The sequence below is a fragment of the Sciurus vulgaris genome, assembly GCF_902686455.1.
Source record: "Sciurus vulgaris genome assembly, chromosome: 6".
Lineage (NCBI taxonomy): Eukaryota > Metazoa > Chordata > Mammalia > Rodentia > Sciuridae > Sciurus > Sciurus vulgaris.
This window is the reverse complement of record NC_136466.1, coordinates 57,515,317-57,540,761: the sequence shown is the minus strand read 5'-3', so window position 1 is coordinate 57,540,761 and position 25,445 is coordinate 57,515,317. Positions and strand designations below refer to the sequence as shown.

Here is a 25,445-nt window from a genome sequence, read left to right as displayed (position 1 = left end):
GCTTTGGATTATCTGCATGACTCCAGCTTTGTTAAAAAAAAAAAAAAAAAAAAAACACAGTTCTAGAAGTGGTTGAAAGCGGTAAAGATGGGAAGCCTGAAAAGTTTCCGCCACCAAATTACAGGGAACCAGTGCGTATATTTTATCATATCTTGGCAGAGACTTCCTTTTCTTTGGGAAAACAAAATACAGGTCCTGACCCATATTTACATTTGCATTCTGTAATTAAACACCCTACTAGTTTGCATTATAAATACAAAACAAAGCCATTTCAATTTTACTTTCAAAAGCAGCCATCATGTCAACTTGGTTCTTTGTTGTCAGCGTTGCACTTGTGAGGGCATCTGTTAGTAACATTCACGTCTATTTCCATCTACCACACCAAGATGGCAGGAGGTCTTTCTAGAAGTAGACACTTTCTACCTTTTTAAAAATTGCTATTTTAATTGCACAAATTCATAGGGTCCAGTACAATAATCCTATACATGTATATAGGACTTTTTCCATTATGAAAATAAACATAATCATGGAGCCGCTTTTCTGAGTGGTTCCTTTAACTTAAGCACTGCTTTCCAACATATTTGAAGGCCTTCATTCTGCTTCTGTGACCCCAAATGGAACAAGGAAAAATTATCTCAGGGAAATACATTTTCTTTATGAAAGAGAAGCAATAAAAATACTGACCACAACAGAAATATGGAAATTTTTGATATCTATTTTTCTTAATCTCAAATGATGCCCTGGAATTGAAAAAGGATGGATAAACACTTAGTAGAGATATACTAATAAAACACGACACCAGTGTTCCCAAACCAGTGGTGTCACAGACTTCTTTCAATGCCATTTTGATTATTATGTCCCATCTCATTGTAACTTAAGGAAAAGGAAGTGAGTTAGAGTGTGAAGGGTGGCAGATCCTTCTTTTTCCCTTGTCCTTCTGAGTACACTCCTACCTAGAGTGACCAGAATAGTTGGGCCAATAGTGTGAAAGAATCATGTTCCTCATTAAACTAGACTCAAAGGGTCAGCTGGGTGCCTTTCTGACATCCGGAACCCCTGCTCCTGGAAAACTTCAAAAGCCCTGGGAAGGAGCCAACTTTTCCATAGTTATAGTGATAGGAAAGAGTTCCTCCACTGAAGACCAAAGCTGCATTCCTGATGTCTAGCTTCCATTTCTCACTACCTCCTTTCATCCACATTTATCGTCATGTTTAGGATATATGGAATGGGCTTGGCAGGACCATCTGTAGGGTTCACCTTAACAGAGTCCATTATTGAATCACGGATTCCTTCATCCATCTAACACTTACTAAATACCCACTATGTGCCTATGTGAGTGCTAGGGCTTCAAAGACCCCAGAGAAGTTCTGTGACAACACCATTAACAGTAGGCACACTTTCTTGACATCTTCAGAAAAACTTCTGAGAGGATCTGGAAACATCCTTTCCTTCACTCTTACTTGACTCCCCCACATTAGAATCCCTCACCACAATATCCTCTCGGCCTTTCCACAAACCCCAAAGCCTCCATTTGGGTATCCCCTGGGCAGCTCTGCCAACTGCCAGGTGCCTGTTTGGCGGTGTTTTGCTTCCCTGTGGCTGGGAGCCTGTCCCCACATCCTGAGAATGCTCTGCTGGCCGCTGCCTGTGGTGGGACCTGCCCCTGGAGCAGCAGCCATCTGTCCTAACCTCAGTGGTCAAGTAGACTTCTCAAGGCAAGGGTAATGGCAAGTCAGTCCCCAGCTCCCGAGCTTTCCTCCCCCACACCTCCTGCCACAAACTGCCCCATAGCTACTTATTGTTTCTCTTTCACAGTGACAATGTGCTTGTTGCCATTGTGGTGGGTCTGTGTGTTCACTCCAGAACCCAGATGGGGATAGCCATTGAAAACAGGGATTGCATTGTCATCAACCTTGGTGCCTCTCATAAAAGTAGTTATAAGAGCAATAATTCAAGAAGCAAGCTCTGTCTTCATTCTTTTCTCTCTCTCTCTTTAGCTTTTGTCTTCCTTGCTTCTAAAATTTACCTGAAAATTAGTTGTTACTTCCTTGCCCTATATTCCAAATGAATATGAGCTCACTGGCCTTGTATTCTTCTTCTTATTTTTTTAGTTGTTGATAGACCTTTATTTTATTCATTTATTTATATGTGGTGCTGAGAATTGAACCCAGTGCCTCGCACATGCTAGGCAAGCGCTCTACCACTGAGCCACAATTCCAGCCCACTGCTTATTAATTTTTCATGTCTTTAATTTTAAATGTAAATCCCTAAAGGACAATAAAACAATTATATTGAAATTTTTAATGCCTTGGTCTCATGTCCTCCCTCATTTTTCTATAGTAAGATGCTACCCAGATCCAGAAACTACCTGACAACTTCATCTAAAATATTTCCTCAAACTAGCCTGTCGGTCACAAAAACATCCTAAGTAGACCAATTACATGTTATAAAAAAACATAAAAGTGATGTACTAGGTGTCAGTAATTCATAACATCAAATAATTAAAGGAAACATAATTATATTAACAAAAGATAAAAAAGTCCTTTAATAAAATTAAGTTTGTACTACTAGCAAAATTCTTAACAAAAACAAGGACTAAAAGAAAAAACTATATAAGCACAAAGAAGACAATTTACTAATAACCAATAGCAAACATGAAATTATACCAAGGTCAATTTCCAGTAAAATTAGGAAGGAGAGGAGAATTCCCAAGTTGACCCCTATTTATCAACCCTAATTCAGAGGTTCAAATTAATGCAACAATTCCAGAAAATGAGATAATCATCATAAGTATTGAAAAAGGACAATTTATCTTAATCTGTAGAAGACAGAATTGTACTATTAAATAATTTTAGTGTTTACTAAAAATAACATTAAAATTAATTTAAAAGTTTGGCATGGTGACTAAATTAAAAAGTAAACATTCACAAGTACATTTTTCTTTAGAAATATTTGATTAGAAACTGAATTGGAATTTTTAAAAATTATGAAGTTCTTAGAAATTCATTTAATCAGAAACGTCAAGGTTTATGTAGGAAAGAAAAGACCAAATATCCCTACTCATTAAAAAAGTCATGAAATAAATAGAATGTTGGGGGGGGCGGAAAGGGTGGGGTGGGGAGGGAAAAGGGATTTTAAATTCACGGGCATCACAAAACCAGTGATAGCTAATTTCATACAGTTCACAGACATCACTCAATTATAAAGATGACTGTATGCATCAACTGTAGGACTGTCCTGAAGGCTTTAATGAATTGACGTCTAATTTCATTCTTATCACACACACCCTTAGGGTAAAGTATGATTACTACTTGAACATTACAAATAGAGTCATTTCCAAGGACACATTGGTCTGAACCCAGGTTCCAAAACCTTTTGTTCTTAATCATTATACTCTTCTGCCTCTCCAGTATTCTTTCCAATTTCCATACACAGCCAGCGAGCTTCAGTCCCCAGTCTTTCAGGACAAAATAGATCAAGAGCAAATCAGAAGTTGGGTGAGCAGTAACAGCTTAACATCTATATAGTTTAACATTTCTACAGGAAATGACAAACCACTGGGGCAAGAACCACCTGAGACAGCCCTTGCTCCTATTTCACGTGGGTCAGAGAACCCTGGAGTCCTGGAGGTCTTACTCTGTCACCACCACACGACCTCACATAATATGATGACTAATATTCTTAACAGAACGCTAATATCATAGGAAGGTAACTTTATGCTTTTTAAAGGTACCCAAATACACATTCCTTTTTTAAATCAATTTATCCAAAAATTCTTAAAATGTAAGTGGCATCCTAAGCACTCATTTTTTTCAAAATAACACATTCATCTTGAGTCCTGAATAACTGATATTTTATGATTTTTTTTAATGTTTTCTCCATGACATTTCTCTCTGGAATGTGTTGTTGTTTTGTTTTGTACTAGAGCTTGAACCCAGGGGTGCTTCACCACTGAGCTACATTTTTATTTTTATTTTTTATTCTGGGACAGGGTCTCCCTACGTTGATGAGGTTGACTTCAAACTTGTGATCATCCTCTCTCAGCCTCCTGATTCACTGGGATTACAGGCATGAGCCACCAGGCCCAGCTTGTCCATTATCTGCAGTTCAGTAACTGTGATTCAGTTTACCTACATTGAATTAGAATAGAATCTTTCAAACACACAAATACTCTACACATGCTTCTGGAATCTTATGTAACAGTTATAGACACATGGTACTGAAGATGCTCCCTGGACACTCCATACTTTCCTCCCATGCCATTATGAATGGTCGGAGAAATACAAGAGTGTCCCTTACCGTTCCCCTGTGTATCCTGGACTGCAATGACATTGGCCTGTGGTAGCATCACATGTCCCTCCGTTGTGGCACTGACATTCTTGGGAGCAGTTCTTTCCAAAGCGACCCTCAGGGCAAGGCTGACCACACACTGTGCCCTGCATTCAAAGAGACTTGGAAAATTAAACAGGCTTCCAGCCAGAGAAGGACGGAAGGAGGGAGAAGGAAAGAGAGGAAACAAAAAGGGAAGAAGGGAAATAGGAACAGGGCTGCAAGAAAATAAGATAAAGAATTTTAGAACACATAAACTGTTCATCATCTTATAAATGTTAGAAATTTTAAATGGGCTTATTTACTTAGTAAGCTCAAATCTCAAGATACATTGTAAGACAGCAGACTAGTAATCCTAAGAAAAATCCATATTTAAAACTGAAGCCTCAGATAAAGTTACATCAAATTATTATGGCAACCTAAGGAATTTATAAATCCTCCTGAGTGTTCTTCCTTGTGTCTTACATGCACAATAAGTCAACAATACTTATTGAGCATCCGTTACATAAAAGGCAACATCTGGTGCAAACGGAATATCCAAATGCTTTACCATATGTTCCACAGAAAACACCCATTCTCACCAGCTGTATTTCTTAAAGTCTAACAAAACATGAGATGGAAATTTTATGTACCTGAATTAACAGCAACAATACATAAGAAATACTTCCATAGTAATGAACCTTGGCATTTATTTCAGAAGAAAAAAAGCTTTTATTTTAGGTAGGTTCAATGAGATTTCTGAGCCAAGATCAATAGGAAAGCCTATTCCTGGGAAGAAAAATCAAGAGAGTAACTTGGACATTTCTCCTCACTCTAGAGAATGTTCACCTTGTCAAGTATAGTCTTGTATTTATTCCAATTCTGTGGGATAAGAGTAAGATACTATACCAAGAGGTCAATGAAATACTCTAATTTTATACTTCAGTTAGCTACATAACTTGGGCTTGTAGCTCCTAATTTACTGAATGAGTGAAAGTATTTATTGGAGTCATAATTAGAGCTGATATCATCTCCCTCATGACAGGAATTTTTCAGTGGTTTTAACGGTCAGAGCTGCTTTGTCCTTTCTCTCTAAAAAAAAAAAAAAAAAAAAAAAAAAAAAAAAAAAAAAAAAAGCAGACTGTGAACACTCTGAAATTGGAGGCTAGCAAACACCAGATGGTTTTGTAAATGTTTATTCTGGATAGCATAAGAAAATACATTTCCTCTAACTACTGGCTACCCACAAAGGCAGTTGGTGTGCTAATTAAGTCTCCTCTGGTGGTTTCTAGCTATCTACAAACAGGGAAAGTTCTTCTACAGACACTTGGAACCAAAAAAACCTTTGAGAGATGATTCAAATTAGCTTTTAACTGAGAATCATCTGTGTGCCCGGCATAGTGCTAAGCACCAAGAATCAAAGATAAGGTCACAACCTGTAATTAGTTCATTCTAATCCCTTTATTCCAACACACACACTATACTAAGCGTAAGATGGAAACATTACTGAAGGACCATGCCAAGGGTCAAGGGTTGGCACAGAGTGATCAGGGATCCTGGTGCAAATCCTCTCTGTCTTGGGCCTGATCCTCACTACCCATCACCATCCCACATAAGCTCCAGGGATGCTGTTAATATGTTGTTTATGAATAAGGACTAATGTGAGCCAGCACCTTTGAGGGACATTATTTTTATTAGTTGAAATATATGTGTATGTAGGGATAATAGGAGTATATGCTCGCCTTTGAAAAACACCTAAAATGATAGTACAAATAAAATGTAAAGGAGAAGCATAAGTTGGAAGCCCAACTACACACAGAGGAGTTTAGTAAGAAAGTTGTTAAGGGAGGTAGCCAGAATATAGAGGAAGTGGTGGAGGGAAGGCTGGAGGGGACCCTGAGAGAGGACCCACCTGTTCACCTGTGGGACATAGTTCAAGATTGTGGTTACCACTATCCCACATCAAGACCACCCCAGCTGAGAAGAAAAAGCTCCAACCTCAAGCTGATGCTACTCCAGGAAGCGTATTTATGCAGAAGTCCTAGGAGCAGAGTGCAGGCAGTTCCTCATCCGAACAGCACAGAGCTCGTTAGACACTGTCCCGCCTGCAAAATCCTTCCCTCACCAAGAACCAGTGTTGGCAAAAGGCCAAATACAGGAGATGAAAGAAGAGAAGGAGTCCAAGATGATGCATCTTATCTACCTTGGACAACTCAGAGAGAAGTAGTGGGTTTCACTCGGATTTAAAAAAAAAAAAAAAAAAAAAAAAAAAGTAGAAGTGGAGTAGCCTTAAGGAAGGCTTAGAGGGCCCATGACCAGTTCAGGTTTATTTTCATTACCTTTGCTGGGCCTGCTGGAACAAGCTCCATACTCCCTTCTTCACCTCATCCTCAGGCTCTCAGTTAAAGCCCCCTTTTTTCTGACTCCATTGCCTTATGAAGTTTCTCCATGCTGTGCTTCTAGAATCAGACTTAGTCTGGTCCACTCACCATTCCTTGACCCCACCTTGGGTATGATATCCACGTACACTTGCCCCAGTGGTCTTGACATCTTGAACTCTCTCCCTTACTCCCCGAGACCTTCCTTAGGAGTGAATTGCCAGTTTTCCTCTGCTCTATGCCCGCAATAAAAAAAAAAATTCCAATTATCAAGGCAGAGGTGTCTAATAGGAGAGTGACAAATACACCTCTGGGCTCAGGGCAGAGGAGATCAAGATTTGGGGAAATCCGTGGCTGATTTTTAAAGTTTTGGGTCTATGAGATTCCTGGAGAGGGCTTATAGTAAGAAAAGAGAAGAAAGATAAGACTGAAATTTAGAAAATGCCATAAAGAAGTGGCATATAAAAGAAGGGGAACTAGGATAAGAGATCATTAGCAAGAGAAGTAGGAAGAGGAGGGTGCAGAGGTTAAGGAAGAAAGGTGTAGGACCCACAGAGTCAAAGCTCTGAAGAAGTGAGGCAGAGTGAGAGCAGAAGAGTCCTCAGTGGATGTGGCAATTAAGAAGTCACTCGAGATCTTTGCAAGAACATCTTCCGAACACTCATGGCAACAGGGTGAAAGGGAAGCCAAGTGCTCTTTTTACTCAATGATTAATGAAGGAAACAGACATTGGTCATTCACACGTCTGCCTTTGAGCAGATATATGCATAAACCAACCCAGAGAGATGAGAACCAGTGTCATTCCTGATCTCAGATGAGTCTAATTGGCAGTGCTCTGGCATTGTGCCTTCCACCTAGCACTAAGCCTGTGAAATTGCTATGTAAAAACAGGTCATGGTCAAAGAGTAGTGAAGCATAGCTTCCACTTGTATTATTACACCAAGGGCCCTGAGAAGTTCTACAGTACATGGTTCCTTGCTTTACCTCTGGATCTCCAGGCTTATGTAACTGAATCACTTTTTTCATGTAACAGAATAATATTCTCAAAGAACAAGAGCAATCCATGAACTTAATTATTGAAATGACTGTTAAATAACTCCAGTGTTTGTCAGTTCTAGCTATCATGTGTGAGATCAGATATTTGTCTCTTTGTTATCCTTAGGGAAATGCAGGACAGATGGCTGCTATTTTTCCCCTGAGGATCCTTAATGTATTTCAAGTCCAGGACTAAATCACCTTCTGCCTTCTCTGGACTGAAGGATTTCAGTATTTAAATGGCTAAGTATTTCCAATTCTGAAACCTTTAACCATCATTGCTACATTCCTTTGCACTAATGTCCTCCACATGGTGTCCCTTGAATGTCCTGGATCAGGTGACTTTGGGGAGTGGTGTGGGGGTTGAAAGGAAGCTCACCATCCATCCAGAAGGGCAAGAGCATTCTCCAGTGACATGATGACACACTCCTCCATTTTGACAGGGGCATCTCTGCTCACACTGTGGGCCATGTTTGCCAGGAGGACAGAGATCTTCACAGCTGAGGGATTAAAGTGTGACAGAAGGCACCATTATTTGCCCAACCACATCATCCTCAGGTTCACAGACCCAACAGCACCCTAAAATCAATAAACTTTCTCCATTCAATAATAATTCATTAATTAATACCAAGAATTCATTAATACATTAATCATATTGGCTGGCAATATCTTTGAGAGATCATCCAGTCCTTCCCTATGTTTGGGGGGTACTTTCTAATGAAACCTGTTCAGTTTGAGAGAAATCTGTCCTACCTGAGAATACCCGGAAGTAAAATGGTCAAACATGCATTGGCAATAGGAACTGTCCCAGAAACTCTTACAAAGAACTTGTACAACTTTTGTTAGTGTGTTTGTTCTAATCTCAAAGATCATAGAAACATTTGCACATCACCCACTTTGTGCACATATTGTTCATAATCAATTTTCAACATTCTCTTCTCCAGACTGACCAGTGTCCATTCCTTTAACCCCCTATGTCATAAGAACCTTCTTCTCTAAGCCTTTGTCTTTTTTGCTCTCCTTTGAAGCCACTCCAAGTTTCACACACCCCTATTCAACTGTGACCTTGATGAAAACCCATAAAAGTAATGTTACCAATTAAGTAGTTTGAGCTGATCATCCATTCTTCTGAAAATCAGGGCTTTCTAGGATATTGCAGTTTTTTTCTTTAGTTCTGTTTCATAGACATTACCACTCCTGGCAGGAAGTATTTACCTAATCAGCTGCGTTTTTTCCAAGTTTTAGTTTGGTGATTTACAAGTGTAATTTTCTCAGTAAGGGAACAAGATTTTTCTTGTTTTTTCTGATAAATTCTCTTATTCTATTTGCTAATAGAAGCAAACTGAAAAATGCCCTTCCCACAAAATAAAGAAAGTAATGGAGATTAAGTAGTTTTTTCAATGTTCTCCAGAAAAAATTAAAGTATTTGTGTGCACTTATTCTACACGGACGTGATACATATATCTTTATATCCACAAAGCAACATGTTTCCATGGGTATTAAATAAACAAGTTAATTTTGTATTATGGACTATTTGTAAAATAAAGTCCTCCTTTCTTCTTGGCTAGGATGATGAATCCACCAGCTTTATCCACCTAATTAATTGACACAAAGAGCAGAACCTGAACCACTAAACAGCCACCAGTATAAAGTGAATGCAACTCTGATAGATTCAGAGCAGAAATGCAAGTCTGCAGCAACCTTTCACAAATAGTGCCATTCTAACGACACCCTACTTCACCTCACCAAAGGGAAGGTGGGAAACTGGCCGCAGGATTTTAGCTAAGCTCTGACACTGAAAGCCAAACAGCAGGATTACCTAGAGGTTATCTCCTTATCCAGGCCTGAAGTCCAGACCGGTCAGTAGCTATTCAGGCAGCAACAGAAGCCAGGCACAAGGAATATGATGGTGGCACAGCAGGAATGGAGAGGGTGGGTGGGTCTGCCACACTGCTCAGCATTGTGTCACTTACAAGGCTCCAGTGTATCCCGGTGAGCAACGGCATTCCCCAGTGACATGGTCGCAGGTGGCTCCATTCTGGCACTGGCATCTCTGGTGACAGTCATTACCATAGGTGCCTTGCTCACAGCGGTCCTCACAGCGCCAGCCCCGGAAGCCTGCAGCACAGTGGCAGGCGCCAGTGATGGGGTTGCACAGTGCCTTGTTTTTGCATTGGCACCGGCTGCTGCAGTGAGGCCCCCAGTGATCACCGTCACAGGCTGGGGTTGGAAGAAAAACAGAAGAGGGCATTAGAGTACAGATGTGAATCATGACAAGCTCTGTGGACAGTTTCCTTTCTTTAGAGAGAATGACTGGCTGACCCCTCGTCACCATTCCTTAGTTGGCATCAGAGCCCCAGCACCAACTCATGACAAAGTTGCACAAACATGCTTAGCACCAACTGGGCCACAACCTATCATCCATTGCTTAAGGATCGTCACATTTTCCAGTTCCATGTCTTTGCCCAGGCTGCTTCCTATGCCCAGAACATGGAGTTTGATGTGGCTAGGGTAATGAATGAATGAGCTGAGGATACCAGTGTTGCAGCAGGGAGAGGCCAGGCAGCTGGAACTGATCTTAGATGGTGGCTTTTATGCAGGTTAAGGGATGTGGATTGGGTTGGACAAGCAACCAGTAACGAAAGATTTTAAACAAGGAGAGATGGTACAATATGACTCCTACTAAATGGGAGAAAGGACAGGAAGTGACTAACAAAGAAAGGCAGACAGATGGAGGAGGAAGAACTACAATAGTTCAATCAGTGAGGGAGCTTGATCCCGTATGGTGACAGCGAAGAGGGAAAGGGGACCAAGGGCAGCTACTGGGGAGCAGACTGACCCTGCTGCAGTCTGGGTTCTCTAAGGAGGCAAACGCCAATCTGCTTTCGAGATAACAGTCAACAAATGTGTGATTGGGTGATACCAACTACCCACCAAAGAAAGAAAAATAATGGACTAATATCTTTAAATATACTGACCTATAAAAAATTGGGACAAATCTGAAGCTGAAAATGAACAACAAATAAAAATAAAAACAGATAAGACACAGTCTGCAAGACAAAAGTCAATGAACACAAAAGGAGGATCAGGAAAGGGAAAAGCCTCAGTTGCAAATATTCTAAAAAATTACAAAGGGAGTTGATAACAAACCTATTCAACATGTATTGACCAGCCAGTGGTGCATTTATTTATTAATTAGATGCTATAAAAATCACTAGGAGCAAGGCACCCTACCTAGAATTCTTAGGATAAATTGTTTTCATGATTTAAAAAGCAGTTTCATTCCATAAAATTTTTGTAACTTCAACAGATCTAGAATGAACTATTATTTAAAAAAAAATAACTCTAGGTACACAGCAAGTGCAGGATCCATCTTCCAATACCAGATTACATCTTTGATTTCATAATATCAAAGAGTTTAAATGAATAATTCTGTTTTTAATCAGTATGGCTTTGGTCTCATTAGTATTTTAATAAACACACTTTAACACAATTTGAAACAATGAGAGAGAATTATTGAACCTAAAGCAGATCAAGAAAGCAATTACCTAAGAACTCACAATCTTCTTTCACTAAATAAGATTAGGTAATAATTCCAAAATGAGCTTTAAGCCCATTGTCATTCATATCAGTTGTTTCTTTTATTGCCTCTGGATAGGGAAGCAGAACTTGGTTTTTAAATTGTAACACTTTTAATCTAAGATCTTAAAAGAAAAAAATTATGTTTTAAAAAGTTACATGGCATGTTCCTTTAGGTCCTCTTAGCTTTCCCAAGTAGAGAAAAGTTTATCCTGTGCTTAAGGTCCTCCACAGTAAATTCCACAGTTCTTTGTAACCCATTCCTGGTTTGTCAATCCTTGAGAGTATGGGGAAAATCTTCCTTCCATGTAAGACAAATCTATTATCCCATCATACAATCTTTTTCCCCTGTCTTCCTCACAGTAGAGGTGACCCAGTTCAACACCAATGGGTGTATCATAAAGGATCTTATTCCTGGTGCATGCATGTAACCTTGATCCTGTTCTTTTGTAGAGTAAACACTGTTACTCTAGTACTTCTACTTCTTTTCCAAAAGTTTATTTTATTTTATTTTTGCTCATGTTCTGTGCTAAATCCTTCCCAAGGAGTCCATATTCCATATTACAAGTTCTAGAGACTGAGATACTGAATTAAATACCCAACCGTTTCCCATGCTCATTGACATAAAAGGCAATTTTAGCCAATAAAATTACCTTGGTAAGAATACCAATATCATGTCAAAAGCACTTTAAAAACCTGTATTAGTTGAGGGTAGCTATTTTCCACTGTGGCAATACGATAAGAGTGAGCTCTGGACACACACATTTTACAGAATGTGTTTTACAGCAGGAGAGTGGTAGGAAGAAGCAGTGAGGGGTCAGGACTTATCTCTCCTCTGCTTCATGACCCTTTTCTACATCCCATTCAACAATTTCCCAGAAAAGAAGTCAGGCAGAGACCAGCTCCAACTCTATTTTCTTGGGATTAGACCAAAAAAAAAACAAAAAAAAACTCCTTAAGACATGTCTTCATGATAGAAATGAGTTTATAGGAGAAATTGATAATTATCAGCCTAGAAAAAAGAGTTCGGGTCTTTTAAAGAAATATTATCATACGGACATGGTTAATTTCCTGGCTGTATCTAAGCACTCTGGCATGCTTTGAAGTGACAGTTTCCCTGCTTTGGGCCGTGTTTTCCTGAAAAGTCACTGATACACTGACCTCACAATGTGAATACTGTACATCAATATGGGCTATTCTGAGGATGCAAATCCACACAGAGAAGTTTATAGACAAATAGGAAGTAGAGTAGGGAGGACATAGAAGCCTGGGTTGGATTCAGGCATCTCTGTGACTTCCTTTCCTTTCTTCATTTGTTGTAGTTAACTACCCCAACACACACCTTCTTAAATGTATTCCAGTGAGTTTCACAGTCTACAGCACAAAAAGCCAGCTTTCTTCCCTAATTCCTAAGAGTTCCAGGGTATGCTGACTTTGTCTAGACAAGAAGCAGAATTTGCTCTTTATGTGAGTTCAGAATTTGGCCAATTATCCTCAGTTCAAGCACGATGTTTGAACAGACAGTTTAGAGAAAGTCTAAATTCAAACAATCTGACAGCTTTTAGTTAAGACTTTAATCTCAAGGGGCAAGATCTTCTTCTGCACTCCACAAAAGAAAGAGACTGGATTGTTACTCTCAGACAACTAGAAAAACTTAGATAACAAGGAAAGAGCTTGAAGATCCTACAAGGAAAAAGAAGTAAAAGAACAAAATTTTGTTTCACATTAAGTTGAAAGGAACCTAAATGCTAGTGAATAATGACTCATTTTCAGCTTCTGGTTTCAGTTCTTGCTGTGCTAACAGCTGGAAATGGGCTCTCAGATGCAATATGCCCAGATTCATGCAGATGTTTCTAGAGACAACTTAATGAGGGGTCTCAGACAGGCACAGACAGCTTGCTCTAATAAGCTCTCATAATAGGTCAGAAATAAAAGGAATTTTAAACTACTGTGTAGTATCAGAAGTACATAATCCATGATCCAAACCTTAGTGAAAAGTGGTAAAGCTCTGGATCCTGGCAAAACAATGAACTCACACTGGAACACTTAGGGCTGCAACTTCCAAAGACCCCAGAAAACACAGGTCACATTCATTGACTGAGCTGGAAGTCATTCAGTTGAAATCTATTAAGTACCTGCAATGTGCCAGATACAGAGCTTCACCTATGGTTCAAAGGAGAACAATACAATACACCTCTAGAAGCTTTCAGTTTAATGGAACAGACATTAAATTGGCAGGTGATAAAATACTGTGTAATAATTAGTAAGGGATGGGTACGGACAAGATACAATGAGAAACACAGCAATAATACTTAAGCAGTGTTGGTGTGTCAGGAAAGGTTTCCCAGCTAAAATGATGCCTAAGCTGAGAACTAAAGTCCAAATGTGCCATGTTTAGGTAAAGGATAGAGGAATTCTAAACAGGAAGTAGGGGTTTGAGGGGGCAGGGTCTGCTGGAGGTATTACATTCAGAGAAAATGATGCGTGCAACAGCCAAAAGTCCATGAATATCATCACAGGCTTCTATGCAATTGCAGTAGGACATTATCATCTTTCTTACCTGTATGTGTAACAAAAAGAAAGAAGTAGAAAAGATATCAGGTAGAGACAGTAGACCTGTCCTCTTCCTCTGTCAATCCTTCCCAGTCTTCCAAACACAGTTCAGCAACCTCTGTCCTTCAGGTACATTTTTGAGATCCAATTTAAGATGCAGTATATAATACAAGTAGCATTATATATTTTCCCTTACTTACTTTGTACTTAGATCACGATTTTAATTTATTTTTGCCTGTTTCATATCTCCTCAATGAAACTGAATCCCATAGATGTTAAGACACACTAACACTCTTTCTTGATCTTAGCAGTTATCAATATAAGGTTTTGTACAAACACTTCGTGAAAGTCACCTGGTTGACAATGATCGTTGAATGTCTTCTGACTTCAAGGATGTTAAATTGTGTAAATCCATGCAACCTGAATCATGAGTAGGATAATAATGATGATGAGACCAATACAGTGATAATGCTAACCCTTTCCCACTGTGTAGAAACCAGCACTTTTAAACAGTACTACAGGAGAGTAAATTACCACATCCTTTTTAGAGATTACTCTGGCAAAGTAGTTTGAAAGCCCTCTGTCCAGAAATTCCCCTTTGGGGAATTTTTGTAAAAGAAATGAGCACATACATATATAAAGACAATAACAACTCATAACAGCTAAATATCTAACTCATTAATAATACTGAAGTGTTCCCACAGACCCTATTCTGAGCACTTGAGATAAAATAACCGAGTGGCATACGTGGAGGAGGTACCATTGTTTGCCTTGTATCAGATGAAAAAATCAAGAACTAGGAGACTTGCTCAAAGTTTTACAGATAATAAAAGACTAAACACAAACTTCTTGTCTCTAGAGCCTATGAATTAAGCTACTGTGTTTCACTCCCTCTGAAGCTGTAAGGATGTCTGTCTCAGCACTTAACAACAAAAAAACATGGAAGAACTTTGGATTGGGCAGAGGGGAGTGAGAGGAGGGAAGAGGACAGGAGAGGGGAAAGATGGTGGAATGAGATTGACATCAACCTAGGTACTTGTGTGATTGCACAAATGCTATGGACTCTACATCATGTACAACCAGAGAAATGAATAGTTGTGCTCCATTTGTGTACTATGAATCAAAATGCATTCTGCTGTCATGTGTAATTAATTAGAACATACCATAATTTTTAATAAATTTTTAAAAATACAAACCAGAAAACAACTTAATTTTTTAGTAATAGGGAACTATTGAAAAAAATTATATACTCATGCAGCAGAATACTTTACACAATTAAAAGTGATATTATGGAAGAATGTTTAATGACCTGGAGGAATGTTTGTAACATAATAATTGTCCAAAGTAGATTAAAATAGTATGAAAAATATTCAATTTTAGCAATATATTAGAATGAGCCAGATAAAACTGTCACTAATTTAGGTTACAAATGGCCAAATGCAGCAATTACATATGGTTGGACCAGATATCTGGAGGATGGGGAAAAGGGAAAGAATGATTAAGACGTGGAAACAGGGACACTGAACATTTTCACAGTAAAATGGTACCACTGGATATCTCTGGGTCTTGGGATTATGCATGCTTTTGCTTTCATTGATTTAGTTTAACTCTCTCTAAATGTTCTACAATAAGCATGTAGAAGAAAAGCAACTGTACTAGTCAGCTTTCCATCACTTTGACAAGTTACCTGAGACAAACAACTTAAAAGGAGAAAAGATTTACTTCTGGCAGAGTTTCAGAGGTTTCGGTCTACAGTCACTGACCTGTTGCTTTTGTGACTGTGGCAGAGCATCATGGCAGAAATGTGAGGCAGAGGAAAGATGCTCACTGCATGGCAGCCAAAGGAGAGAGGAAGGAAGAAAGGCCCTGGTAACAATATCGATGTCAAGGGCATGCCCCCAGAGATCTGACTCCTTCCCTCAGGACATTTAATACTCAAACCATAACAGCCATCAAGAAGTTGTTTTTTTTTTTTTTTTTTTTTCCAAATGATTCTGTGATGTGCATGTATGTCTTGATCTGTGCTCTATGCTTTACACGCCTCTTTCCAGTCCTCCTGACAGAGCAAGGTGAGAATCCTCAGCACATATAGCTCAAAGAGAATACTTAGGATTAGAACATTTAGATAAAATATCCAAAGTCCAACTTGAAAGTAGTGTCAGTATCCAAACCCAAAACCTTCTACTCACAAAATAATAAGTACTTTTCATGAGGATGTTCTACAAGGGAATACTGAAATTATGTTTTGGGTAAACAGAATATTTTGCAATTAGGTTTTTGCCCAACATGATCCATTAAGGCAAAGCAGTAAATGATATTCACTGAGCAAGCCTCTGTGATTAACAACTGACTTGATATTTAGACAGACTGAGAATAGAAAGTTACCTCAGAAGTGAGAACATAGAACATTTTCAAAGAAAAAATAAGATTCAGAATATGGTCATATCTGCAGAGCTTCTTTAAGTTGGTAAGAATTTTATGCAAACAACAAAAAAAGCTAGAAAGTACACTATGAAATTTTACTGATGCTGTTAGCTTTAAGGAGCATACAGACCTGAAAACTAGGCCCATGTAGCATCTGGCACATGGTCAGCACTCAAGAAATATTTGGTAAATGAATAAAAGTGATTGTGAATGTAGAGAACTACAACTTTTCTAAGCAGAGAAATTCATAAAACCATTATAAATATTCCAGGTGTATTTTCTCCTAACCTAACTCAAACCTTTAGCCCAATTTCCATGTATGAAGATGGGAGGGGCAGCATGTGGAGATGTATAAGCTGGGGGGAGAATTTCTAAGAGATATTGAGTTTCTAACGTACACCAAGCATTACTGGAGATGCTATAACGCTGTTATTTAAATCTTACACAACTCAATGAGATAGGTATCACAGTATTTCCATTGCAAAATGGATTCAGATCTGCTCAAAGTCATTTAGTGTTCAAGTGGCAAAGCAAGAGTTCAACCCAATCCTATCAGTGCAGTGCCTCCAAAGCTGCAATCTGCCCCCACATCATGCTGGCCATCCCAAACAAGTGGTGGTCAGCAATTACAAAAATAAAACCAGTACAGATGGACAGTTTCTGCTGATTTTCAAAGGAGAAGATTCCAGAACAAAAGTCTCACAGCTAAGACACACTACTTGTTTGACTAAAATGACAAGTCTCAGGCTTTAAAGTAGGTTAATGAAAATAGATATGATAAAAAAAAAAAAAAAAATATATATATATATATATATATATATACACCAACAAGGCCACAATCACATATTGACATAAAAACAAACAAACAAAAACAGGTATTAAGTAAAGTCTTTGAACACATGGAAATAATCTATTAAGTCTCTTGCCTTCATGTAGACAAAGGGCAATGGAAGGATTATAAGAAGAGATAAACAGAAATGCCACACGAGAGGTGCTTTGGAGGAAGGAATAAGGGCATGTTAATGCATTGTCTCATCATTCAAGAATTCCTTCAGCTGCAGGGAATGAAATCATTCTGGCCTTAGGTGATGTCTACCATCAAGTTCACCTTGTTACAAAATCCCTGTCACTCTCTGGCTCAAGGAGAGGGTATAACCATTGAACATCAGACAGACCCTGGGCAGGCCAGGCCACATCCACTTCACAACTGTGGAAATATGGGCAAGGCTTTGACTCTTGTTATACCTAATTTTATTTTTATAAAATAAAAATGATGGAACTTACTAACGATACAAAATGCCCCTGTTGTTGTGTGTGACACAGCACCGATCTACTAGCAGCAGAAATTTTATTCCATGGTTTGCATATTGAAACATCCCACTCCTAGGACAATTTCTACCAGCTGTCGATGAAGCTGGAATAACATGCCTGACCTTTGTTTTTATTATTTGTTGTCTTGCATCAATCATTCATGCCAAAAAGGATAACTTATTTCTCACAATGCAAATTTCAAAAAACTCAGTAACTCTAAAAAGCAACCCCTCATTCACTTTTATAAAGACAGCTAGAAAAAGCTCAAACCTGCGATGAAACTTAGCACTACCTCACATCCTTTTTATAAAGGCCAATTAAAAATTGGATTTGGAAATATTCCAGTTGCTGATGACTATATGTCCAGCAGTATAGGCTTGAACATGCGGTCCAAAAATGTAAAAGGCAAAAGAAACAAACACAAGAATTTCTTATTAACCACCATCTTAGCATAAGAAATAGGTTGTCATAAGTAAAATCTGGAAAATCTTACCAAATTAGTATGCACCAAACTTTAAGCTGCCTTGATTTTGCCTGTTTTTCTATGCCTTGGTTCACCAAGTAAGGCCTAAGAAGCAAACTTGAAACATGTTTTGAACTATAAGATGCTTCATTCAAGTAACTGGTTCTGAATTAGAGCAAAAAAAGTTCCCAGTTCTGTGTGGTTGTGTCAGATCTCAACAAACCTAGATGAACTGAACAGGTCAGGATTTAGTTTAATCATTCTGGAACCTAAGCCTAATTGTAAAATTACATGGGGGTCAGCAACCTTGGGGATACATTTTTACCAGAACCTTACAGGAGGATGGCATATTGAATCTTAGAACTCAAGCTCATCTGGAGAAAGAGATGTCAGTTTACGATGTATGACTAACCTCACCAGGGTTGCTGTTTGACCTGCTGTGAGTGCCCTTAACATGCAAATGTCAAGTATCTCTCGGGCACATCAAAGTCTGCATACTGACTTGAAAAATTTTTACATGAAGTTTGACCATGGATGCTCTCCATTGACTTTAATGGGAAAATCCATGACTACAAAAGAAATTAATAGGCAAGAAAATTTAATCCTTAATCTCCTAAATCTAGGCAAAGCACTTTAAAAAATACCTCTATAGAACGAGGACTTTTTTTTTTTACAAGAAAACAAAATAATTTTCTGCTGTCTCAGAAGATAGAAAACTGGGGTTCTTCCTGAAACACACATCCTTTCTTCTTAAGCCTTGGTCCTCAGGGTCTTTTATCTTCCTATGATTTCATTCCTTGTGCTTCAGGCTAACAAGGCTGTGGTGTATCCTTTCCTTTGTTAACGCAGAAGAAAAGATCCTCATTCAAAACATCAAGAGCTTTAAAAATAAAACAACTTTGTAAAGCTTCTTCATCCATGAAGAAGAACAATAAAAATGTATTTTCCAGATCCCCTGAAAGCACTAAAACCCCGTGTCCTTCACATGTCAAAAACCCTCCGAGAGCTGACAGAGTGCCAGCAATCACCACGGACAACCACACAGTGCCGTTCGGGTTAATTTCATTCAGTGGTTGAAAGAGAATCTTTATTCTTCTTGAAAAATGTTTGTTAAATGAATTTTCAAAGCATGAACTGTCATTTTATAACATCAGTGTAGGTTTAGTTCAAATTTTGAACCAGAAAAAAAAGGATATAAATGTTTGTAGTTTAAAGCACCTAAATATAAACATGAATATCTCTCTATGAGAGCATATTGATAACCCTAGACCCTACTTGTGGTGTAGAAAATCTCAAGGATATAAATTATAAGCTAAGATTAAGTAAGGATTTGGAGGGATTACATTTACTCACTGACATCAAAAGAATAATAACAACCTTGGGAGTTGTTATAGGATGACTTGTTTTATGAAGTCTTATTCTATCTGTATTCTTTTGTTTGTTTATTCTCTTATTATTGTTAAGCATCTCCTCTGACTACTAATCATATTTATTGAGCATATACTACTTATCGCTAACATAAACTATAGTTAGGATTTCTACAGTGAGATCTATCATTTAATAATGTGCTCAGGGTTTGAGTGCACAGGATGTTGAAGAACACAGAGGACCTATGTCTACAGCACCCTTGGGCAGAGGAGAAAGAGGAAAGGGAGAGAGGGCTTTCAGAGGTGGGACTCGAGATGAGTATTACGGGATAAGAATCCAGGAATACCATGGTGCAAATACTTACCACCTTCATTTCAGACACTGGAGACTAGGGGGCAGAGACCTTAAATCATTTGCCTAAAATTCCACAGTAAGAAAAGGAGGCCCTCAATGCTAAAAGGGTGATTTGAAGCTTTTAATTTTTTTTTTTAGAAAAATTACCTGAATTGCTTATGTATTTATTAGTTTTACACAAAATACATACATCACCATGCATTTTGTTTTTTTCACTCAATAATATGATACTAACATCTCCCAATATTGACACATCTACTAATGCAGTAGAACATTAGATAGTTTATTATAATGGAGTATACATTAAAATTTTCAAATCATCCAGTTAGCATTGAGGTTTCTGGGCCTTGTTTTCTTACTGTGGGATTTTAGGCAAATTGTTTAAGGTCTCTCGTGTCCGAAATAAAGATAGTAAGTATTTTGCATGATGGCAGCGCTAGATACTTATCCCTCCATACTCACCTGAACCCCACCTCCTCTGGGAAGCGCTCTCTCCCTCTGCTTGGTAACTGTGCACTGCTTGCTCTATAGCATGCCACCAGATTAACAGTCTCACAATGCATCTAGCTGTCCCACATACTTGGCCGTGTCGTTTCTAAGTCTTCCCTGTCACAAACATGCAAAGAATATATCCTCCTCCATACATGGAGGCAAGGACTTCCCCAGGGTATATATAAGAATTATAAAGAGTTAGAAATAAAATTGCTGGGTTATATGGTACACATATACTAAAATTTACTCAGAAGAAAGCCAAACTGACATCTAAAGTTCCTCAGACAACCTACTCTCATGGGAGTGCTATATGGAAACGTCCTTTCACAAACTCTTGATATTGTCAATTAGATGGTGAGAAATGGTATCTGTTCCTGTAATTCACATTTCCTTGGTTATTACAAAGACAAGCATATATATGCTTATTAGTTAATCAGGTTTTCTTGCCTCTGAATTACTTTGTTTCCTTGGCCTATTCTAAAATTAAAGGGATTTTTTCTTATTAATTTGCAGAATTTTTTCACATATTCTATATACTAGTCAGCTATTCTATATGGTGCAAAATTCTACTCCCAGTATCTTGTGTCTATCTTTAAAAAAAAATCCTTCTTAAAGAAATTTTAAAATTTGATGTGGCCTAAATATTCTAAGAACTAATTTATAACATGAATAAATCTGTTTATAGTACTAATTTTACAAAGGTAGTTTCTTTTTTCTTAAGTGGCTGATTTTCTTGAATGTATGAACAGAATTTTAAGGTTATATGTAGCCTAGAGTTCAAACCAATTCCATCAGAATGTGAACTGTCTTTGAAAGTTCCCTCCACTAGTTTTGTGCAATGGTAATATGTGAAAAAATCTTTCAGTTTTTGCCCAATTTTAAGATGATAGCATTAGTTCATGGGCCAAGAGGTATAATCTCTACCATTTAACCTAATGGAATAGTCTTTATAAATAAGATTAAGCATTGCCATTTTATTACTTTCTATCCTTTATTAGTTTCATGCATCTTAAGTATATTTAATTTGCTCCAGGCTCCAGGCACAAATGTTCAAACTCTTTGAAATCAAGTAGGTTTTCTATGAATTAAAAGATGCCTTGACTGGAGAAGAATAGAGAGTGCTTAGTTTTTTAAACAACAACAAATTGCCTCTAAGGAAATTTTCAAGTATTAAAAAACATTCTTTGACACAATCACAGATAATTAGATATCAGTTATATCCATGAAAAAAAGAGTGAATTACAAATAACCTAGAAAATTTAATATCAACCAGCTGACAACATAAACCACTATGGCAAGATAAACGTGGATCTATTAGAATCAGTTGTAGCCTAAACAATATGAGACGGTAACAAGAGGGTCCACAGGAACATCCAAAGCACTTCATTATCTCACTCTGAGCAGAGGAGCCAGGGAGCACATTACCACAGTCAGAAAATGGTTCTTATGTGTTTATATGCAAGAAATTATTAAGATTTATGATCTAATATTTCTGTTCCTTGCATATACATTTTTAAAAAAACTAGGCCAAGTTATTCCCTGCTATTTATTTGATAGAAAGGAGAGTATAAAAAAGGTTAATGAAATTCTACTCATTGCTAAGTGATTTGGAATAATTTGTAGTCTGGATTTCCTTGCCTAATTTTTTACTGTTCATACTCAACGAACAACAGGGTCTATATTGTCACACAGAATCTTCATCTTGAAAAGGAATATGCAAAAATTTAGACGGCAAAACTATTAAGCCTTCTCCATTCACATAATGGCTGACTTTCAAATAAACTTCTTCACCATGGAGTCCCCATTTCAGAAGTCATGCTCTACATGAGTAATACTCTTAATGTTTACATTACCCTGTTTTCTCTCCTGTGTGTGAGGGGCTCCCGATTCCACAGTTTCCTCCACATTCATAAAAACCATCTGTTACATCTTGCTTAGCTTCTAAAGTTTTATTTCAGCTACCAGTTTAAAGGCAAAGAATCTTCCACTAAGTCCCGAAGGATGACTGAGCCAATTTTGCATAGAACCACGATGAATCCTAGAAGCAGGAGCCTGTGCTTCCTAAAACCACTGATGAAAGACTTCATCTCTCCTGCCCTTTCTCTAGAAGACCTTGGCCACTTGGTCCAGGACTCTTGCAGGAGTCTGGCCAGTTTTACAACCTTCAGCTTCTCGATTAAGCTGAAAGCACCTTGAAAGAAGAAGCAGTCTTACTCATCTCTCATATCTCATTTTTATGTCCATTACTGCTCCTGGCACATTTATACCTTCATTCCTTCCATCCACAAATATTTACTGAACATTATTGCATGCCTTGCACTGTGCTAGACTTAAGTGATAGCTAGACAGCAGTGAATAAAATAGACAAAAAGCCATGTTTTTATGTGGCTTACATCCTGAAGGGGAAGACAGACCAAAAAGAAACAAGTCAAATATTTTCAGTGAGCCATTTAAAACAAGTTAAAAGGAGATGTGATAGTCATGGGATGCTCTTTATAAACAGAAGTTAGAGAAGTCTATCATGGTGAACCTTAGGCTGGGATGGAATTGACCAAACAAAGTCATGTAAGACTCCAGGGAAAAGAGCATTTCAGGCAGAGGAAAGATCAAGAACAAAGGCAGGAATGAATGTTCCAGAGGAGGAAGGCAGAAGCTGTGCAGGCAGTGTGACAACCTCAAAGGTAGCAGGATGGGAAGGAGTCGGGGTAATAGAGTGGGACAGATCATGCAGGGCTTGGTGGATCATGGAGATTATTCTAACCTTATGGGAAACACTGGGGAGTTCGGGGAAGGAAAGCAAAGTGCTCTGGAGCACATTTGTACAAGCTCACTCAGGTCTCAATACAGAAAGCTGACTCTAGTTGAGTCTGAGGAAGAAGTAGGAAACCCAGCAAGGAGACCACTCTCATCACCAGTGAAAAGATCGTGAAGGCTTGGTTGGAATGGCAGCAGTAGACATGGAGAGAAGAGGTTAGATTTCGTTAGATTTTAGAGTTAAACCAACAGGATGTTCTGATAAACAAATATTGTACAAAGTTTAAAAAAATCAATAAATGATGTGGAGTGGAGTTAAATAGCTTGATAGTCCGACTGCTGCATACAAAGTCACTAGCATGAGTAATGTGAATGTCTATAGTATTTTCACTGTACCAGAAGCAGTATAAACCAGACATGAATTCATCTGGCTTGGACATCCATGATCAGAGGTTGGAAATAATGAAAAAAGGAAAAAAAAATTCTGTCTGGAGAACCTCCTGGCAAGCAACTGTGGACAAAGAAGTGCCAGCTAAGGGTGGGTGTGTCCTGCAGAAGAAGAGATGTCCACAACGATGTCTTATTTTAAGCATGTGGGAAGGGAAGTACAGTAATATCACAGAAAGGAAGGCAGCATTCATTCCAAGACAGGGTTGGAGGAATGGGGTAGGGATTCTCAGTCACTCCAGGTGGTAGAAAGGCAAAGCCAGAACTTTCTATGACTTTTATCAAACCGTTTGGACAATCCATCAATAAAATTACCTTCAGGGCTGTTCTGATGAACCATTCTAAGCTCTGTCCTTCCAAACCTATCATCAGTGTCTGCCCCCTCCCCACCGCACAAGGGAACCCAAACAATTTCCAACTCTTGCTGCTCCATCAAGTTGATTTCTAAAGTCATTCCGACAGGGCGATGGGCATGTTAAAGGTTGGCTGTGAGGACAGGACTTCCAGGGTCTTCTCTCCTCAGACAACATCGATCCCACTATTGTGTCCAGGCACTAGATCTATAGGCAGACCTTGCTGGGGAATGTCAACTCTTTGTGCCTTACAATTTCTGACTTGTAATACATTTCAAATGGATTCCTCCACCCGAATACCCTGCAGGCAAAGTCTTATTACTGCCTCCACAACACACAGCTTGCCTTCTTTATACAAAAGGTTATCAGTGTTTCTGAGGCTGTACCTGAAAAAGCTGGAGATAGTCTTGCCTCTGAGGCATATTTTCACCACTTAGAAGGACCAGAAATGCAGTTAGTGACCAAATAAAACCCCAGCTTGGATTTGCTAGACCAAAATTAATTCCCATCTTTTCCTCTATTTGGTACTAATGTCAAAAACAAAGCGCCTGGGGAATAAGCATTTGAAAACTACTTGCTGGCTGCTGACTGCTGACTGCTGGTTGATTTAGGACTCCCCCATTCATGCCCTATAGCCAGAGGAGAAATAAATTTCTCTATAGACACTTAGAACATTATAAATAGGATTATATAGGTTAAGAAAACAAATATGTTATTACTACTCATACGAAAGGTCCAAAGGGTTTCCAAAACAAATAAAGGTCTCAGGAATTACATATACATATTCATTAAAGTAAGTCACACATAAAACCACTTCCTTGAAACATATCGTGATTGTAATCTGGCTCAACATTCTTGATATTATAAATGAGGGAAATCCATATTGGTGCTAATATTGGTTCATCATCTCTAGTGTCTCTCAGGAGGTTAATTTTAATACTTGTCTGGTGTTGTCCACCCCCGCCTCCTGCTCTTATTCCACTTGTGGTTGGTTGCTGACTCTGGTTGCTTTCACTAAACCTCCTCTCCAACTTGGAAGACAGTGTACCACTGTGTTGAAGTTAGTGGCTCTGCATGAGATGTGAGTCTGGCTCCACCATTTGCTAGATATATAAACCCAGGTAGGTCAATTTTTCTGCATGCCCGCATTTCCTCAGCTATAGACTAGGAACTATAATTCTAACCGTCTCACAGTATGTTGTGAGCATTAAATGAGGTACTCCTGTACTCCTACAGTGATGCTTGGCCAACACCAAATGCTCAGTAAAGATGAACTTCCATTTCCAATACCATCGATGTGACCCAACTTCTACATCCTAGGTGTCAACAGATGACCTCTCCTACCAGTTTACCAAGAAAAGAAAAATTATCGAATAAAAACTCCCTCAGGTCCTCTTCTCCATTGCCCCCACACCCCAGACACCCAGGAACCGATCTTCGTCCACTCCAGTTACTCTTCCCTTCCTCCTTCTGCCGGGGAACAGGAAGTGCTCCTTGCTAACGCCTCCATCACTGCCAGGGTCCAGACCCATCTCCCAGCTGTCTTCTCAGGAGATTTGTTCCCTTATTAAATGACCCCCTCTATCAAAGGAGTCTCTAGTCTCTCCCTTTTTTCTTTCACCATCT

At 38.7% G+C, this 25,445-nt stretch overlaps 1 protein-coding gene across 3 annotated transcripts in view; it reads right to left on the bottom strand.

Annotated features, from left to right (window-relative positions):
* MEGF10 (multiple EGF like domains 10) overlaps positions 1–25,445 on the bottom strand; it is a 168,846-nt gene that overhangs the window by 51,063 nt on the left and 92,338 nt on the right. For all 3 annotated transcript variants that reach the window (XM_079144349.1, XM_079144348.1, XM_079144350.1), the window contains 3 exons: positions 9,695–9,941; positions 8,101–8,221; positions 4,300–4,436 (listed from right to left, as the gene is read on the bottom strand). In XM_079144349.1, coding sequence (XP_079000475.1) covers positions 4,300–4,436; positions 8,101–8,221; positions 9,695–9,941 — 505 coding nt within the window. The remainder of the gene's footprint in view (positions 1–4,299; positions 4,437–8,100; positions 8,222–9,694; positions 9,942–25,445) is intronic.